The sequence below is a fragment of the Panthera tigris genome, chromosome F2 (genome assembly GCF_018350195.1).
Source record: "Panthera tigris isolate Pti1 chromosome F2, P.tigris_Pti1_mat1.1, whole genome shotgun sequence".
Taxonomy (NCBI): Eukaryota; Metazoa; Chordata; class Mammalia; order Carnivora; family Felidae; genus Panthera; species Panthera tigris.
This window is the reverse complement of record NC_056676.1, coordinates 20,866,206-20,883,018: the sequence shown is the minus strand read 5'-3', so window position 1 is coordinate 20,883,018 and position 16,813 is coordinate 20,866,206. Positions and strand designations below refer to the sequence as shown.

General features: G+C 36.2%; 1 protein-coding gene and 1 pseudogene across 1 annotated transcript in view; one reads left to right on the top strand and one right to left on the bottom strand.

Annotated features, from left to right (window-relative positions):
• Nucleotides 1-16,813, top strand: part of TRAM1 (translocation associated membrane protein 1) — a 32,906-nt gene that overhangs the window by 13,187 nt on the left and 2,906 nt on the right. The window contains exons 6-10 of the mRNA XM_042973656.1: nucleotides 598-682; nucleotides 7,951-8,021; nucleotides 8,123-8,227; nucleotides 9,783-9,926; nucleotides 10,274-10,434. Of these exons, the coding sequence (XP_042829590.1) occupies nucleotides 598-682; nucleotides 7,951-8,021; nucleotides 8,123-8,227; nucleotides 9,783-9,926; nucleotides 10,274-10,434 (566 nt within the window). The remainder of the gene's footprint in view (nucleotides 1-597; nucleotides 683-7,950; nucleotides 8,022-8,122; nucleotides 8,228-9,782; nucleotides 9,927-10,273; nucleotides 10,435-16,813) is intronic.
• LOC122235150 lies at nucleotides 15,143-16,621 on the bottom strand (annotated as a pseudogene).

Sequence of the window (16,813 nt, the reverse complement as noted above, 5' to 3'; positions counted from 1 at the left end):
TGATTAGATCTATCTCCAAGGGAACACTTCTATGCCTTATCCCTCTTTCTAATTCTGGTTTGCCTCCATTCTTTTGAGACTCTCTCAGGGTTCCAACCAGGTAGAGTTTCCCTAAGAAAAAATCCAGGGGATATCTGCAGTTGGGATTATACCAGTTTCGGGTGATGGTTTATCTATATACCTTCGCTTTTGTGTCTGTCTTTTTGCGCTTCCTGCTTTCCTTTTGATGAAACCTTACAGGTCTGTGAACTGATTCCCTCGGTCATGTTCCTTATGTTTTCAGTAGCTAACACGACATACTAATCAGTATTAATTTGCTAATAGACAAGGGGCTCTGGTACCTCTCAGCCAGCTTGCACGTCATCAGGGTTCTGCAGATGCTATCTTTGCATCTGCTGTTTAATCCCGAGGAATTGACTGGTGGTAAAATATTCTAGGGAGATGGGGAAGTGGCTGCTGGGGGGGCACAGAGTATTGCGGGGGGGACATGAAATGGTAACACAAAGGGAGCTCCGTAGTACACCCTGATTTCCAGTGTTTTACTTTATTCTTTTAAAATATTATGCTTTAAAAGACATTTTTTGCTTTCTTGTGCAGATTTCAAATGAAGTTTTTCTACATAGCCCAGTTGGCTTACTGGTTTCATGCTTTTCCTGAACTCTACTTCCAGAAAACCAAAAAAGTAAGCTGAGATTTTGTAACTTTGAAAGCTGTCTTGTCATTTTTTCCTTTTTTGAAAAGTCACTCTAAAATTAAACATTTCCTCATGTCTGTAACCTCCCCCCTTTCCTTCCCACCTCAACTCTCCCATTATTCTCCCACCTCCCCTCTTTCGTCAGAGACTAAATATCCTCACGTATCTCTTGATGTAAACCTTTCGTCCTATTTTATCTTAGAGTGGAATCTTTTACATGTGACATGTTAATCACTTGTCTTAAAATTGTATTAGTGGTAATTTAAAATAAATTAAAATTAAAATTTCAAAATGCAACATTAGTTTTATATTATTGATACTCTTAGGAGTTTCACAAATGAGACAAAAGGATTAATCAAATTATTTTACAACTAACCGTTCTATGTGCTAAGTCGCAGTGAAAAATTCAGTATAAAATAAAGTAAACCATAGTTAAACACTCAGTGGTGAAACTTTTCCTGAAATGGGTGGAGCGTACTTTTAACATGTGGGAAAGATGTTTGTTTGTTGTTTGTTGTATTTGAACAAATAACTACCAGAGCAGTGCGATATCCTTCTTTCTGCTTTATCCTCCGTACTCCTGAAGTCGGATGTCCGCAAAGTAAATTTTAGTTCCCTTATTTAACCCTTTCTTCTCTCAAATCTGTACCAGTTCCCTGTTGCTTTAAACCGCTCAGGGCATCTGGGTGGTTCAGTCAGTTGATTTCAGCTCAGCTCATGATCCTGGGATCATGGGATCGAGCCCTGGGTCAGGACTTAAGATTCTTAAGATTCTCTCTCTCTCTCCCTCCCTCTGCCCCTCTGCCCTACTCATGCTCCCTCTCTCTCTCAAGAAATAAATAAGTAAATAAAATAAAATACAGCTGTTCACCTGTCCTCTATGGGTTTCTTTGGTGTATACAACCTCGTCTCTGCTCCTTTTTTCCTCTTTTCTCTCCTTGGTCTTCATTCACACTGATAGTCTCTAATTTTATGATCCCAGCACATCAGTTCTTTTTCTGGGAATACCTTTAAACTCATCAAATGCTCTTATTCCCTTTCTCAGGGAGAGATTATTTATAAAATCCCCATATAGGAAACATGGGTGGGAATATGGACAAAACAAGTTTGGTCCTGAGTTAACAAGTATTAAAGATGGGTATGGCTACATGGGGATTCTTTTTTTTTTTTTTTTTTTTTTTTTTTTATTTATTTTTGGGACAGAGAGAGACAGAGCATGAACGGGGGAGGGACAGAGAGAGAGGGAGACACAGAATCGGAAACAGGCTCCAGGCTCTGAGCCATCAGCCCAGAGCCTGACGCGGGGCTCAAACTCACGGACCGCGAGATCGTGACCGGGCTGAAGTCGGACGCTTAACCGACTGCGCCACCCAGGCGCCCCTACATGGGGATTCTTTATACTATTTGTTATATATGTATTTACATTTTTCTGCATTTAAAGCCTCCTTGCTTTGAGAAGCTTTTCAGGATAGAAGTGTAATGTGACCAGTTTATCTCTGCCTTCTCCAAAGCCACATTTATTTCTGTATGTACTGCAAATAGTTAATCCATGAGTATAGATACCTGATTTACTACTGTTTTGTGTCTGTGTTTTTTGTGTCCTGTGTGTTTGTCATCAACAACATCTGTCCTGATGTTGTCTGCTATGATTAGAAAATAGCACCAATTTAGAGTTCATGTACTGTGTCTCGAAAGAAGTTATCTTTACGTTAATTTCTTGTATCAAGAAGAATGTTTTTCTAGTTAAGTTGATTATAAGGATAAGGATGAAGATCCATAAAACCTTTGGCTTAGAACTATGTGAAGATAAGGGGCACCTGGGTGGCTCAGTTGGTTGAACTTCTGACTCATGATTTCAGTTCAGGTCATGATCTCACAGTTCATTTCATGACATCAAGCCCCACAGTTGGGCTCTGTGCTAACTGCATGGACCCTGCTTGGGATTCTCTCTTTCCCTCTCTCTGTGCCCCTCCCCTGCTCGTGAGCTCTTACTCTCTCTTTCTCTCTCTCTCCCTCAAAATAACAAAAGAAAAAAAAGAACTGTGTTAAGATAAGATTCTTAGGCTCACAATTTCCAGAAGCCCTTCCATATTCATTAAGCACCTAATGTGAACCACAGATGTCCTAGAGCTGTATTGTCCAAAACAGAAGCCACTGGCCACATTTAAAGTAACTACAGTTGGGGAGCCTGGGTGGCTCAGTTGGTTGAGCGTCCGGCTTCAGCTCAGGTCCTGATCTCGCAGTCTGTGAGTTCAAGCCCCTCATCAGGCTTTGCGCTGAGGGCTCAGAGCCTGGAGCCTGCTTCGGCTATGTCTCCCTCTCTGTCCCTGCCCTTCTCCCACTTATACTCTCTCTCTCTTTCTCAAAATTAAGTAGCAGCAAAAAAAAAAAATTTTAATACGTGAAGTAATTACAATTAAAAACCAAATTTACTTTCTGAGTCACACTTAGCCCTATTACAAGTACTCACTTAGCCACAAGTGGCTACATGTCTGCCATTTTGGATAGAAGAGATAGAGAACATTTCCATCATCGCAGAAACTTCTGTTGGGCAGTATTGCTGAGAACATCATAGTTTCTTGATGTCTTACTACCATGGCTCAAATATTTAAAGCTTTCTTCATGTATGTACTTGTATACCCATGGACATAAGACATTTGGGCTTCATTATTAATCCATATGTCTCTGTCTTGTTCCTTGACCATGTAAATAAAGAGGGACATTTCAAAGTGAATGTTCATTTTAGTTTTCAAAGTTCTTTCCTTATCAATTCCTGCCAGATGGCATTTCTCCAGAAATGCAATCTAATTTTTATGGAATAATTTGCATAACTTAGAACTTAACTGAAACTATTTTTAACACCTACATATGACAGTCGAAAGTAACTGTTTCAAGTAATTAACATAATTTGAAAGTAACAGCTGCATATGTGTTAAACAGTTTCTTAAAATTTACTCTATGAAAATTATTTTTGGAAGAACTCTTTACTGGAAGAAACTAGTACAGTGATTGTTTCGAACTGATCCTACAGAGAAATGAAGAAAGGAAGGAACACTGTTAGTAGCAGTTCAAGGGGTGTGTTAGTCACAAATAACTCAGTTTCTCCTGAGGAGAATATTTTAATTGCATACAGTATGTATGGCTCCATATAAACATTACTCCATTTTGCCCATAAGAAGATTAACCATGTAATTTCTCAGCCAACTTGAATATATGAGCTTTCAGGGAAGTCTAGAGGAGATAGCCAAATACTTTATTTCCAATATTCAGTTTATTTTGTTTAATTATACATGCATATTGCATTGTCATATGAAGTATTTTAAATTAGATGTAATGCATTTTCCCATTCCCACTTCATGAAAGTTATATTCACACTTTCCACATGCAACTTTGTTGTTCATACCTGTCATTCATCACTAGAGCCAATTTTGAATCCTCTAACTCAGTTTTTCCAAAGTACATCATCTTCCCTCTGGTGATTCCTCTGTTAGACCTCTATAAGCACTGAGAAGTAACATTGATTAAGGTTCTTCAGGCTGTGTAACTTCCCCAAACATATATTTGTTGCTCAAAATAATGATATAGATCCCTATAACATAAGAGCTTTGAAAAGATTTAAATAGGAGGTGGCTCCATGTGTGGTTTAGCGAAAATCTTTGCCTTGTATTTGGGCATATTTATGCTATTCCATTTAAAGTCAAGTTTTTAGTAGTGTGTAGTTAAGAAAAGCATTTTCTTATAAAGATAGAATTTTACTGAAGTATATGCCTGATATTTTTAATAAAAAGATGTTTGAATAACAACTGAAAATGTCACTTGAAGTTATTTATAATTTTAGAACTTGTTTTGACTTAATGTCCTATATTTACTAGATTTTCCATAAAAAATGAGACTATTAGAATTTTAATTCATCATTCATAAGAATAAAATCATTCTTATATAAACTATTTAAACATTAGCATTAAGAATATATAAGAACTTGGGGCGCCTGGGTGGCTCAGTTGGTTAAGCGGTCAGTTTTGGCTCAGGTCATGATCTCACAGTCTGTGGGTTTGAGCCCCATGTCGGGTTCTGTGCTGAAAGCCCAGAGCCTGGAGCCTGCTTCGAATTCTATGTCTCCCTCTCTCCTTGCCCCTCTCCCGCTCACACTCTGTGTCTGTCTGTCTGTCTCTCTCTCTCTCAAAAATGAATAAACATTAAAAAAATTTTAGAAAAAAGAATATATAAGAGCTTGATAAAGCTTTTCTAATAACTCATTTTCATTATATATTTTTTCTACTCAAATACAAAAGAAGTTTATTAATCTTTAAACAAAATAAACAAAACCTAATGTCTGGCTCCTGGTAGAAAACATTTGTTTACGTAATAATATTATAGGATGCTGTGTGAAAATGTTTTGAGAAGCCAAAACAGCTTTCTTTCAGCAATTCAGCTAGACAGTAGATTGTAGAACAATGATCGATGCTCTTGGACAGTATGCTGACTGCCTAACTGGAATCTCTGATGTGGCCAGTGAACTAAGATGGCCAAGTTTCACCCAGCCACCTCTGTTTCCCATTCCCCTCACTCCATGGAAATGTGTAACCCCAGAGACCATAGTGCTGGGCAAGGTTGTTGTTGGCCTCAGACATATAAGCACCCTGCCAGTGGAGCTGTAACCCCACAAGGATTGGAGAATGTTGGAGGAGTTTGGCCTAAAACAGGGGTGCCATTATAGCCATGATCTAATTGAAATATAGGTAAAATTTCTCTTTTAAAAAACCATGTTATATCATCCCCATTGCCTTTGTAATTTTAAAAGAATATGGGAATGTCTTTAATGTAGAATGTGTGTTCTCCAGTTCACAATGATCTCCACCATTCCCTGTAGTATTAACACTCCTCTGTGTCACCCGTTTTTACTTAAACTTTTTCTCTGGTTGGACTTTCAAACATTCCTTTATAGACATTGGTCAATTTGTAGATAGCTGAAGGGAATGTTATTTGGAAAAAGATTTCTTGATCCTCTGTCCTTTGGAAAGTTGTAGAAACTATTTTAAAAGCTCTTTCTGGGGCGCCTGGGTGGCTTAGTCAGTTGAGCGTCCGACTTCAGCTCAGGTCATGATCTCACAGTCTGTGAGTTCAAGCCCCTCATCAGGCTCTGCGCTGACAGCATGAAGAAGCCTGCTTGTGATTCTCTCTCTCTCCCCCCTTCCCTGCTCTCTCTCTCTCTCAAAATAAATAAACATTTTTTAGAAATTAAATATTTTTTAATCCCCCCCAAGAAGTTAGATTCTATAAAATAGTTTTTCCTGCAGTCATTCCAGAAAATTAATTCCATTGTGTTACACAAGTTTTTATGTAAGAAAATGAGTTTAGTGTTCAGTCAGTAATTTAAACACTTCAGAGCTTTTGTTACAACTATTGAGAGTCTCCCTGGTCTCTTTTCGCTTCAGAAATTTGGAGCATTGATTAACACATCTGAAGGAATATGGCAGTATTTCCCATATAAAGTCATTTACATGCCACTTGCTCTAACTTAAAATATTTTAATTAAAATTATAGTTAAAAGTATTTTAACTGTACACAACAAAATACTTTTGTTGTGTACTATCTAAAATTATTTTGTACAGTGCCAGTGCTATGAATACCACACTCTAGGAAACATGTATATCATGTATATATTTAGTGGCACCTCTATTCATAGCATATGAAAACACATTTATAACACTACCAGTGAGCTGTTCTAAAATTATTATAAGAGCTGAAAAAGGTTCCCTTGTTGAATTTTTAGCATGTTAGTCTTGACATTGTTCTCCCTCTCTCCTTTTGTAAGGAGAAATATTTCATTGGAAGTTTAAAAATTATGTGGAGAAAATCTTAATTAAGAAAGTTCCTTTTCAGAGATCCTTCTCTTTCCAAATGAAAGAACCTCTCTAAAGTTGATGTTCTGTCTTGGGTTTTTTCCCTGACAGTCCCAAAACATCGTACTACGTGTGGTAATATCTGACTCTTCTCCTACCTTTCTAACACTTGATCTTTGTACCATTCTTACTAGAGAAGAGTTTTCAGTTTCAAAACTACAATTGTAAAATCTCTGTTCTTTCTCCGAAGATTTGGGGAAGTAACTCTACTGAACTGTAGAGACCTGCACTCAACTGTACTAGGTGGCAGACATGAGTTTTGTGAGGTTCCAGAAGAATACAGTTCAGTCCATTTAACATCAACCCACCATGTAAAAAATTGTAATTAGCAGCTGTATTACATGAATAGTACTAACCAGATTAATACAGCTTTATACTACACATAGATCAGGCTAACGTAACTATGTTTTATACACACAGGCGCACATACACACATACACACACACATACATGTGTGGAAGAGCAAAAACCAGAGAGAGTAGAAATGAGAAGTCTGTGCATTTCATTAATTAACAAGTGTTTATTGGGTTTAACACTGTCAGTTTTTACAAATATTTTTGACTGCAACTCAAGATGAAAAATCATAGTTTACATTATAATTTAATGTGTATATGTGTGTGTGTGAAAACCATAATAAAATTTTCATGAAACAGTGCAATGTGCTGTACACCCTAGTATTTTCTAGTTTATTTCATATTTTAAAAGATACTAGTGTGACTCCTAAATTGATTTCATGATCCACTAGTAGCCCTTGACTCACGTTTTTTTTTAAACACGGTTTTTAAGATAACCAGGTCACTAGGGACTGTGGAAGAAAAAAGAAAAGCAAAAGTAGAATCTGGATGTGTGGCTTTACAGGGTTATTAGAAGGAGAAAGACTATATAACAAGGTAGTATCCTAAGTGAGAAGATAAAATTTTAACCTTCAGTTTTAATGGTTATAACGGTTAAAAGGGAGTCAAAGCATGAGCTAAAAAATACGAATACTATTTTAAAGAAAAGCATCTCTACTGCTATAAACATAGCAATTTTAATATTAGAAGGGCAGCATTGTGATTATCAACATTATGTCATTTAATAGATGTTTATTACAGAAAGAAGCCATAGGTTTTGGCCCTGAAAGGGATTTTGAGTTCTTCCGATTCAGGCAAACCCAAGTATTGAGTCACATTTTCCAGGTGAGACAGCTGAAGCCTAGAAAGGTGCTAAAGCTGTGTAGCAGCTGGGGTAGAATGCAGGGGCTGAATAGCCTTCAGGTCTTCTCTAAGAGTGTATTTTTCACTCCACCACACTGCTACTAAGGAACGGAAATGTTTCGGCATGTTTTAATCTGTAATGCATCTCTGTTTACAGGAAGATATTCCTCGTCAGCTTGTCTACATTGGTCTTTACCTCTTTCACATCGCTGGAGCTTATCTTTTAAAGTGAGTTGGGATTTTGTTTGGATGTGTAAATGGACTGGGTAGATAGTATGCTAATCTGTCTGCTAATTAATCTTTACATTTTAAATTTGTTCTTTTAACAGCTTGAATCATCTGGGACTTGTTCTTCTGGTGCTGCATTATTTTGTTGAATTTCTTTTCCACATTTCCCGCCTGTTTTATTTTAGTGACGAAAAGTATCAGAAAGGGTAAGTTGCTTAGCCATTCTGTTTCTTGTGTAATTAAAGAGTCAGGGCCTGTATTGTCAAGGACTGTGCTATTGCCAAGGTCCCTGCTGCCGGCAATTATATCACTCTGTAAGCTGTTAGTAGTAGCTTTAAATAAAATGAAACGATTTTACAATTCAGGATGGTATTTTATTCTCTAAAATGGAGTCTTGTCTTAGCCAGATGTTACATTGAAACTTGTAATTTGGAAGAGTTTTAGGGTTTACTTTTCTATTATAACTTCTCTTTTGTTTAATGCATGTTTTTCTTGGAGGAGGAGTAATAAGGAAGTGATAATAGGGATAAAAGTAACAGGGAAGAAGAAGATTAAATAATAGATTATATAAGATGCTAAAACATTTCAACGGCACAATTGGACTGAAAACAGAATTAGAGCACTATGACTTGTTTTAAAAAAAAAAGTAAAAGTAGGCCTATTAAATGGGAATGGGTGTTCTGTTAACAGGATATCTTTTGTTTTGTCTTATTTAGCATTTTTGAAAATTTTTCTATGTACTGATAATTTTGAGGATCATTAATGATAGTTATATTTAAAAAGATCAGCTAAATAAAAATAAATATTTCTTTTTTTTAAATTAAATTTAATTTTTTTTATTAACTTGTATTTTTTTTTTTTTTTTTTAATTTACATCCAGATTAGCATATAGTGCAACAATGATTTCAGGAGTAGATTCCTTAGGGCCCCTTACCCATTTAGTCCATCCTCCCTCCCAAAACCCCTCCAGTAACCCTCTGTTTGTTCTCCATATTTAAGAGTCTCTTATGTTTTGTTCCCTTCCCTGTTTTTATATTATTTTTCTTTCCCTTCCCTTATGTTCATCTGTTTTGTCTCTTAAAGTCCTCATATGGGTGAAGTCATATGATTTTTGTCTTTCTCTAATGTCACTTAGCATAATACCCTCCAGTTCCATCCATGTAGTTGCAAATGGCAAGATTTCACTCTTTTTGATTGCCGAGTAATACTCCAATATATATATATATATATATATATATTCCAATATATATATTCCAATATATATATTCCAATATATATATATATATCACATCTTCTTTATCCATTCATCCATCGATGGACATTTGGGCTCTTTCCATCCTTTGGCTGTTGTTGATAGTGCTGCTATAAACATGGGGGTGCATGTGTCCCTTCGAAACAGCACACCTGTATCCCTTGGATAAATGCCTAGTAGTGCAATTGCTGGGTCGTAGGGGAGTTCTATTTTTAGTTTTTTGAGGAACCTCCATACTGTTTTCCAGAGTGGCTGCACCAGCTTGCATTCTCAAAATTAATTATTTCTTTATTGGACTTCCTAGAATCTTAAATACGCTGTGTTATGTATCTTCAAGGGTGTGATATAGTATATAGCATATCCCAGACATTTTACTTCAGAATCTCTTTTGCAGAACAATAGGAAATGCTGTCTTAATATGCATTTACTTAATAGGAATCTGATTCATATTAGAATCTTTTCATATCTTTGCAATTTTATGAATTTGACTTAGGATATTTTTCTTACAGGTTTTCTCTGTGGGCAGTTTTGTTTGTTTTGGGAAGACTTCTGACTTTAATTCTTTCAGTACTCACTGTTGGCTTTGGCCTTGCAAGAGCAGAGAACCAGAAATTGGATTTCAGTGCTGGGAACTTCAATGTGTTAGCTGTAAGGTACAATCGATTTAACATTTTTCTCACTTTGTCCTGCTATATAGTATGTATTACCAATTTATGATACAAATCCCCTTAAAAAAAATAGAGACAAATATGGGGGGAGCATATTTATTTGATTTGATATCAGACCTGTTGCAGTTGCATATGTCTGAATTGAAATACTAAAGGATCTCTTTGACTTTGGGGATTAACTACTAATGGAATAATTGTTTATTAACATAATCTTGTCAGCCTTGGGAATTTAGCACTAAGTTAATTCTGTCAGTGCAAGATAGAATGCTTCATTCAATGACATTGTTTTGATGTACTCTTAATGTTTTGTTTATTGACTTTAATATCCTCAGAATTGCTGTCCTGGCATCCATTTGCATTACCCAAGCCTTCATGATGTGGAAGTTCATTAATTTTCAGCTTCGGAGGTGGAGAGAACATTCTACTTTTCAGGCACCAACTGTGAAGAAGAAACCAACAGTGACTAAAGGCAGGTCTTCTAGGAAAGGAACAGGTTTGTATTCAGTAAGCAGTGGAAAACATTTTTTTTTTAAATGTTGTGGAGTCTTATTATAAACGTAGTAAGATTTAAAATCTTATAAAGAAATTTTTTTTCTCTCTTTCGCAAAATTAGAGGCAAAGTAAAACTTGCCCCATTCTACAGTTATTGTGTGAGGTCAGTTATTCCCCTCAAAAGCTGTCCACTAAATTTCTCTTTCCCAAGTTTTCCATTAGACTAGTATGTTTGGGCTGTTTTAGTAGCCAGTAGCTAGCCTAGAGAGTGGTAGTTTGTGCTTTCAAGCATCTTACTGATACTTAGAATACAAAACCTCTTTACAGCCCCTTCCCATCTGCCCTTTAGTCCCAACTGGAAGAGCTCTTTCTATAACTTCTTATTGCTTGATCTTTCATATTTGAGCCTGCATCTACCTTCTTTTCTCCTCTGGATTTTGATTGAAAAGGCATTGACATTGCAATAATTTTTTTGAACTTCCATTTGGTGTTATACTTGGAACTGTGACACAGGGAGTTCCAGTTTTATCGACTCTGGTTTGCTTCTTGTATGTCTTCATATTTGATAGTTTATGTCCTCCAGCCTTGTCCTATTCAAGCTTGTCTCAGTAATTCTTGGGCCTTTGTATTTCGTATAAATTTTTGTACATCTTTGTCAATTTTCACTCCCGCCCTCTCCCCCTCCCCCAAAAAAACCTCTTGCTGAGAAACTGGATTGGAATTACATTGAATCTATAGATCATTTCAGGGAGAATAGAGCACTTCAGGGCGTAAACATGGTGTATACTTCTATTTACCTAGATTGTCTTTAATTTCTCTCAGTAATATTTATTTAATACCATACCAAATTTAATCATATACCATAAAATTCAACCTTTAAAGTGTAGGTATCAGTGGTTCTTATGTATATTCACAAAGTTCGTGAACCACTATCTAATTCCAGAACATTTTTATCTCCCCAGAAAGAAACCCCATGCCCACTAGCAGTCATTTCCTATCCCTTTCTTCCCCCTACCCCTGACAAATACTAACCTATTTTCTGTCTCTATGGATTTGTCTTTTCTGCATATTATATGGAATCATATAATATGTGATCTTTTGCAAATGATTTCTTTCACTTAGCATGTACCTAGATGGATGTATATGCACATATGCAACATATATACATTGCAGCATATGCCAATACTTTATTCCTTTTTATGGCCAGATACTATTCTATTGTGTGAATATACCAAATTATGTTTATCATTTATTAGTTGATAGGCATTTGGATTGTTTCCACTCTTTGGCTACTATGAATAATGCTGCTGTAAACATTTATGTACAAACTTTTGCTTTACCCCTGTTTTTGTCTTCTTGGATATATACCTAGGAATGAATTGCTGGGTCCTATAGTTAACTGTGTGTTTAACATTTTCAGGGAAATTGCTAAACTGATTTCTAAAGTAGTTGCACCATTTTACATTCATTGTTTTTACATATGATATGCAGTTGTCCCTTGCACCATTTGTCAAAAAGACTAACCTTTCTCTATTAAGTTGTCCTGATACTCCTATTGAAAACCAGTTGGTCAGGTGCTTACAGGGCAGAATAAATAACTTGTTTTTGGCGAGGGGAGAAAATCGGTTGATCCAAAAGTAAGAATTTATTTCTGGGCTCTCGATTCTATCCTGTCAATCTGTGTACCTATTCTTATGCCAATACCACACTGTCTTGATTACTGTTGCTTTCTAGTTAGTTTTGAAATCAGGAAATGTGAGTCTTCCATTTTGTCCTTTTTCATGCTTTAGTTATTCTGGTCCCTTGTACTTCCATGTGAATTTTTTTTTTTAAGATTTTAAGTAATCTCTACACCCAGCATGGGGCTTGAACTCATGACCCCCAGACAAAGAGTCACATTCTCTAATGACTGAACCAGCCAGGCACCCCTCCATATGAATGTTAGGATCAGCTTGTCAATTTCTGCAAAAAAGCCAGCTGGGCTTTTGATGTGGATTACTTTGACTCTGTAGATTTCCTTGGGAAGTGTGAACATGGATGTCTTTCCATTTATTTGGGTCTTCTTTCATTTCTTTCAATTAAATTTTATAGTTATCAGTATGTAAGTCTTGCATTTCTTTTTATTCCTCAATATTTTATTCTTTTTGATGATACTGTAAATAGAATTGTCTTCTTAATTTCATTTTTGTGTTAATCATTGCCAGTATGGAATTGATTTTTCCGCATTTATCTTTTATCCTGCAACATTGCTGAATTTTTTAGGTTTATTATTGACTAGTGAAGTTTTGTGTGGATTCCTTGCCATTTTCAGTATGTAGGATCATGTCATCTGCAAATAGAAATGGCTTCACTTCTTCCTGTCAAATCTGTATGATTTTTATTTCATTTTCTTGCCATATTGCCCTGCCTAGAACCTCCAGAATAGTTTTGAATAGAAGTAGTGAGAGTAGACATTCTTACCTTGTTACTGATTTTATCAGGAAGGCATCTAGTCTTTTCACATTAAGTATGATGTTATTACCTATGGGTTTTCGTAAATGTCTTTAGCAGCGTGAGGAAGTTCCCTTCTATTTCTCGTTTGTTAGTATTTTCATTATGAAAGAATGTTATATTTTGTCACTTGCTTTTTCTACATCTACTACTGAGATCATCAGATGGTTTTTGTCCTTCCATTTTTTTGATATCATGTATTCCTATTGATTTTTGAATGTTAAGCCAACAATGCATTCCTGGGATAAATCTCATTTGGTCATGGTATATAATCCTCTTTAAGATGTTGTTTGATTTGGTTTGCTAGTATTTTATTGAGCATTTTTATATCTATATTCATAAAGGATATTGATGGGTATTTTTTTGTAAAATACTTGTTTTCATATGTAAAACCAGTCTTGCATTTATGGCATAAAGGTGATGATGATAATGCATCACTTTTAGTAGATTGGTGTTTTCAGTATTTTTTTAGAATTTTTGCATCTGTATTCACAAAAGATTGGCCTCTAATTAATCTGTTTTTCTTTTTGTTTTTGTAATATTTTTGTCAGATCTTGGTATCAGGGTGATGATGGCTTTATAAAAAGTATTGAGGGGCACCTGGGTGGCTCAGTGGTTAAGTGTCCAGCTCTCGGTTTCTGCCCAGGTCATGATCTTGTGGTTTTGTGGCTTTGAGCCCCACATCAGGCTCTGTGCTGACGGTGCGGAGCCTGCTTGGAATCCTTGGTGTCCATCTCTTTCTGCCCCTCCTCCACTCACACTGTCTCTCTCAAAAATAAATAAACAGACCATTAATAGCTTTATCCTTTGTGTGATTTCAAGCATTGTTTCGTACTTAAACGTTTGGAAGAATCCATCAGTGAAGCCATGTAACCTAGAATCTTCTCTAGGGGAGGATATTTACATTATTTAATAGATAATAGGATTATTCAGGTATTTTATTCCTTATTGTGTCTCTTTTGGTAAGTTGTGTTTTCAAGGAATTTGTCCATTGCATCTAATTTGCAGTTATATTGGTAAAATTATTCATAATATTCTTTTATTAATTTGTGTACAACAGTGGTATCTTATTCCCTATGTTAGTAATTTATGCCTTTATCTCTTTTTTTTTTCATTAGCCAAGAACCAACACTTGTGGGGGATTTTATTGATTTTCATAGTCATATCATTGATTTCTGTTCTCATTTCCCTTTTTGGGGCTTGATTTGCTGTTTTGTTATTTGTGGTTTACCTTCTTGAAATGAATTTTTGTATCATTGATTTTCCACCCATCTTGTGAATTACTTGCAATTAAGGGCAGACTTTCCCTTTCAGCAATGCTTTAGCTGCATTTTACAAATTTTGATATGTCTTTTTCATTATCATTCAGTTCAGGATATTATAATTCCAATCTGGTTTCTTCTTTGACCCATGCATTACTTATTAGTACATTGTTTAATTAACATCTACTTGGGCATTTTCTAGTGGTTTTGTTGTTGTTGTTGTTACTCATTTCTAGCTTAATTCTGTTATTGTTTAAGAACATGTTCTGAATGATTTCAGTTCTTTGGAGTTTATTGAGACTTTCATTATGGCTCAGCATGTGTTCAGTTTTGGTAAATGTTCCATTTATACTTCAAAAGAGTGTGTTTTCTGTATTTGTTGGATATTCCATTATATATCAGGTCAGATTTGTTACTGTAGTGTTCAGTCTTTTATATCTCTACTGTTTTGGTGGAAGGAGTTCTGTTTGTTCAGTCAGTTATTGCAGGAGATAGTGACCACTTCTCCTTGTAGCTTATAAGTTTTTGCTTTAAATATTTTGAAGATGTAGGTACATCAAAATTTAGGGTTGTTCTAAATTCCTATTGAATATGTCCTTTTCTCTTAATGAATGTCCACCTTCATCTCTAGTAAATGTCTGAATTTACTATAGCTGCAACAGTTTTTTTTATGTTTATTTATTTTGAGGGAGAGAGAGTGAGGGAGGAGCAGAGAGAAAGGGAGAGAGAGAGAGAGAATCTGCCGGACAGTGTGGGAAAGACACAGGGCTCGAACTCACAAACCATGAGATCATGACCTAAGCCAAAATCAAGATTCAGACGCTTAATTGACTGAGCCACCCAGGCACCCTGCTACACCAACTTTCTTTTGGTAAAATGTTGAGGTGTATCTTTTTCTATATTTTTTCTACTTTAAACCTTTCTTTGTTATTAAATATAAATTGTGTCTCTTGTAAACACATATAATTGGATTTATTTTCATCCAGTGTGATAATTATTGTCTTTGTTTTTTGGCAGTTATACTGTGATGTCCCTGGGTGTGGTTGTCTTTGTATTTATCCTGCATTCTGTCATGTAGAGCTTCCTGAGTCGTGGCTTAGCTTCTTTTACATTTTTGGAAAGTTCTTGACCATAATTTCCTCAAATATTCTTCTGTCCCATTCTCTCTCTTGTCCTTTTGGAACTCCAATAATATGTGTTAAATCCTCTTCCCCTGTCTCTTACATCTTTTCATACTTTCTGCATTTTTCATCCCTTTTCTTTGAGTTTCAGTCTGAGTATTTTTTCTGGTTCACTGGTCTCTTCTGTTGTGCTTAATCTGCTGTTCATTTGTTAAGTCTGCATTTTCAGTTACTGTATTTTCCAGTTCTAGGATTAAAGATTTTAGTTCTCTGGTGAAATTCTCCATATTTTCATTTCTTTCTTTCTGGGCCTTGATTTTCCTCAAATAGAATTCCAGCTTCTTGCGCTCTAGCACATAGCAATCTGCTCAGCCATACTGACCTGGTCTTCAAGCAATGCACACAAGAAGTTTGCCCTGATGGAACTGTTCCTCCTAAAGACTGCTGATTATGGCATTCTTTTTCCTGTCATTACATTTCTTCTGAAATTTCTTTGATTCTTTTTTGTTTAAAATCTCTTCCTCCTTAGGAATCAACTTGGCTCCCTGCTTGCAGCCCATGGTGGGACTCATACTGTTGTCAGCATGGTGTGCTGTCATTGAACACAGTACAATTCCTCACTAGTATCTTGGTGTGGACTAGTTCACTGTTGGATGCATTGTAGACAGTGTCAGTAATTCCACTCAGAGCCCCAGGAGAAGTTCCCCACATCCAGCCTCAAGGCACAGTACTTCTTATTGCCTCCCCAGATTGGGACTGTGTGTATGGGGCAGAGCATCCCAGCTCATACTTCTGCTTCTTGTGGAAGGGCTTTCTCTTGCCCCTGGTTGTGCAGGGCTTGTGCCAGTTGTCCCGTGAGATGCCCATCACCTGGTGCTGGCTGAAAAAAACGAAGATCTATTCTGATACATACTTTTTTTCTCTTGGTTTTTAGTCATTTGGTCTTGCTTTCTGATGGCTGGTAATTTTTAATTGAATACTGGACATTTTATAGAACAGTGTGTAGGCTCTAGATGTGTTTATAGAGGCTCTGGGTTGAATATGGGTAGATCATTCTATCCTGTCACAGTATCTATTTCCAGTTTGCCCTCATTCCTAGGACATCAACAACTATTTGTACAATCTGTCTTCTCTGACAGACTCTGAATTCAAATTTTTTTCTTCCTGTTATTATAGAGTAATCAGCTCTCTTGTACTTGCAAAGGAAGTGCTCTCTGCTTGACTTCTCTGAGTCTTGCTTTGTGCATGCGTGTTCAGTAATTGGGAGAAATACACAGAGCTGCCTTGTTTGTATGGTTTTTTCATTGTCTTCAAACAGCCAATTTTTGTATTCCAACTTTTTTTTTAATTTTATTTTTTTAATTTACATCCAAATTAATTAGCATATAGTGCAACAATGATTTCAGGAGTAGATTCCTTAGTGCCCCTTACCCATTTAGCCCATCCCCCGCTCCCATAACCCCTCCAGTAACCCTCAGTTTGTTCTCCATATTTATGGGTCTCTTCT